The following is a 3,549-nucleotide window of genomic DNA, read 5'->3' as shown; positions in this document are numbered from 1 at the left end:
ATATATTATGCTAGCAATATAATTTATTTGTTAATTAGAACACCACACTATTCGATATTATACAATTGAAATTATAAATAGATTTCCATTTTCATCATTTGTTCATCAATTTTAATAACTATTTGAACAGGATAAATTGTCATTAAAGAACATTTCCGAAGGTGATATATGCAAAATGAAAATTATTGTACTCCTATTCTTGATATTGAAATTAAGAGAAGTGCGACTAACAACAGTTCTTCAAATGATTAAGTGGCCATATGTCTACACGAACTGTACCAGTTGTACACACTTCTTTATACAATTTCAAATAAATCACCTGAAAATATAAAGAGTCAAATCAATCAAATCAGAAAACTAAAATTTAATAAACAAGAACAATGAATGGCCGGGACTCTTAAACCGTGATACCCTATGCCAAAACTAACCAACAGACAACTAGAAGCCTTCAGCATTATTATTGGTTGAAATTTTTGAACAATTTTATTCCTTCGATTGCACGGAACAATTTTATTCGCACAATGGTTTAGTGAGTATACAAACGACATGTTGTCATCAGTTCATCTCCTCAAACCTAACAACTACTAAACGATAAATGAATGATGCAAAAATACAAAACAACTTAGAACACAAATACTGAAAGCAATCCAATCCAAGGCCAGATCTAATATAAGGAATAGGAGAAAGGTGCAATGTCTAGTTAAGAGGTGGACACTTGAATCCAGGAGGAGGGTTGAGGCCACACTGAACAAAGAGCTCAAGAGCAATGGGAAGAATTATATTGAGGTTGAGAAGCTTAGCCCTAATGGTTGTGCAGAGACAAAGGGCAGCCTCCAATTCCAAAACTCCTTGCAAAACAGGGCAGCATGTATTCACAGCTGGATCTCCAACCCCAACATGGACCAATCCTCCCAACAGATCCACACAAGCTCCTAACTTCAATGCATCCAGAGGACAACTCCCACTCCCACTTCCCCCACTCCCTCCACTTCCCCCACCTGGAGGAGATGAATGGGAAGGTGATGAATGAGCTTTGGGAGGTGGAGGACACTTTGTTCCTTCCACCAGAGGACCCATATTTATTGCAAAGCAAATCATGAACATCACTACTAATGCTGCACCCCTTCTCATTTTCATCATTATTCAATGAAAAGAAAGAAAGGAACTTTTAGGGCCTTCTCTTTCTCTGTAGCCTAGAATTAGAGGAAGAAGATGCGTATTAGGGATTACACATTAGGGTTTTATAGGCTTGTGGTCTTGGTCTTCAATCATCGAACTTTGCGTACCCGTGAATAGTAATGCCTTCTCATTCAACACTGCACGTGATAAAGTTTCTGGCCAGCCTGTAGTTTTTCCATTCAGTATGACAATGCGGGCATACCGAGCCAAAATATTGTCAATCACCGCCATTTTGGTTTTATAAAATTTAATCATTCATGAGTTGTGTGCATATGGTGGTTTTTCAGCTTGACTAGCAAACATTTGTCAAGTGGCATTGTAGAAACCAATGATTTGAGTGATTGGTGGCAACCAAAACAATGGTCTGAATACTTGCCCTGAGTAGATATTCTTTAGCAAGATTCACTATAAAAGAACTACATGCTTTTTAGACTTTTTCCGGAGGATTTGGTGTTTTGTAAGCCATCTTAACAGCTGGTTGGACCAAAGTCCTCTGTCATATTAGCATTTATGTTTTGTTTGATCGTTTGTATTCAAAATTCTAATCTAATTAATATTTATCTCTAAAAGTTTAGATGTTCTGCAAGATAGTTTTCTGAATATATTAGTCAATTCATTCACATTTTCATTTTAACATGATGTTTACTTATTACGGTAATATTTTACCTAAAAACCAAACGTTATAGATTTTGATATATTTGTTCATTTGAAAGTAGAAAATGAAAGTAGAAAATTGTTCATTTGAAAGTAGAAAAATAAGTATAACTAATTTATTATTATGATTTAATAATTTAAATGTTCTGTTATTTCTGAAATGTGTACACTTACTGATATCTAGGATCATTATAATTTATATACTTACTTTGAAAAGAATGATGTGTTGTTAAAGAAAATGTTACAGAAGATTATTACATTCAACAAAATGAAAAAGAAGTAATCATTATAGTCTGATAAAGTCAATGAATTTCACTCAAGAATTACAGAATTAAATCTTACTAGCAATATCATAATTTAACTTGTGAAAAAATATTTTCTACTTTCCATTAAAATAATACTTCTACTATTTTAAGAAATATCATGCACTTATTAAAAGAATGGAATTTCAATAGCAATAATCAAAGTATTAGTTAATATTATATAACTATTAATATATGCTTAGTGATATCTTAATGCTAATTTTTGTGAAAGTAATAATCTTAAATATTATAATACGATGAAATCAGCTATCCCAATGAGCGACAAAATTAAATACCTTTGAATTTTTAAATACAATGGTTTCATTTCTAGTGGACATCTTTTAGATATTGTTAGTGTTTAGTTGATACTGGTCATTGCAATGTGGAGACCAAGGGGGGATTACGTAGGCCTTGACGTACTTTGAAACTAGAGACAAAACTGACGATCTGTAAACAGCTTCTATTTCTTTCCAACTGGTAAAGTAGTCCACAGTTTCCAATGCCCTCAGCTTGGGCAAGCCGCCATAAATAATAATAATAAGTAATGATTTAATTTCTTAACAACATGTAGACGAATCTCTCGTGTTTTGCTCATCAATTGTTCGGATTAAATAAATCGGGAAGAACCCAAATCTCTAACAGCCAAAGTTTAACATGAAATCTAGGGGATAATCAGATTTAATTTTTATTTTTATTTTTCTTTCTATGAATAGATCCTTTTTAATTAACTAAATATTAAAGATAAATATTTATCAAAAAGGGGGTCGGGAATACAAGATCGTCTCAAAAATTCACACGGCACGTGGTGGAACAGTTCAACTATTCACCAAAAAAACATATAAGCCCAACGCTGAGGGAGGATCTTTGTCATCAGAACCCCAAAAATCAACATGCTTAGTGGATGGCTAGGGGGATTCCATCTATCAGTAGGGGCCAACAACATCATCTTTGTCTTTTAATCCCTTTAGCCTAGGAGGAGAGATAGCCAGATCCAATTAGGGGAAAGTCCATTTAGGCTCCCTATAAGTAGAGGGCCAGCCCACATCTATGATAGGAGGAGCCACGAGAGACCACCCTAATCCTGACCTCTATGGAGGCGAGGCCGAGCAACGATGACCACCAAAACTGCCACTATGAGTGTGGTAGAGAAGGCTACGACCTAGGAGTATCTGAGTAGCGAGATGGGATATTATGACCTCTACAATGACTACAAGGAGTATGGTCATCGGATAAAGTGTTGCAATGGGCATTACCCTAATGAGCCCAAAGCTCTTGCAAATGGGCAATCACCAGCACCACCTTATCAATTTCTACTTGAATCTGCATCAATACATTATTACAAATATGCACTTTAATATACATAGCAACATTTATATCAAGAAAGCTCTATGAGAAAATAAAATAAAATTGCGCT

At 34.7% G+C, this 3,549-nt stretch overlaps 1 protein-coding gene across 1 annotated transcript; it reads right to left on the bottom strand.

Moving 5' to 3' along the window:
• Nucleotides 1-335: 335 nt before the first annotated feature.
• LOC149577108 (36.4 kDa proline-rich protein-like) lies at nt 336-1,289 on the bottom strand. The gene has a single exon (XM_089827412.1). The coding sequence runs from the start codon at nt 1,138-1,140 to the stop codon at nt 697-699; it is 444 nt and encodes a 147-aa protein (XP_089683538.1). The 5' UTR covers nt 1,141-1,289; the 3' UTR covers nt 336-696.
• Between the last annotated feature and the right edge of the window lie 2,260 nt (nt 1,290-3,549).

The sequence above is a fragment of the Cupressus sempervirens genome, chromosome 1 (assembly GCF_028749045.1).
Source record: "Cupressus sempervirens isolate cs-2001-9-10 chromosome 1, ASM2874904v1, whole genome shotgun sequence".
Lineage (NCBI taxonomy): Eukaryota > Viridiplantae > Streptophyta > Pinopsida > Cupressales > Cupressaceae > Cupressus > Cupressus sempervirens.
The sequence above is the reverse complement of the archived record's forward strand: the minus strand, read 5'-3'. Positions and strand labels throughout refer to the sequence as shown.

What these genes read in the sequence shown, in the direction of transcription:
- LOC149577108 (XM_089827412.1), bottom strand. Translation starts at nt 1,140, where the DNA reads ATGATGAAAATGAGAAGGGGTGCAGCATTAGTAGTGATGTTCATGATT.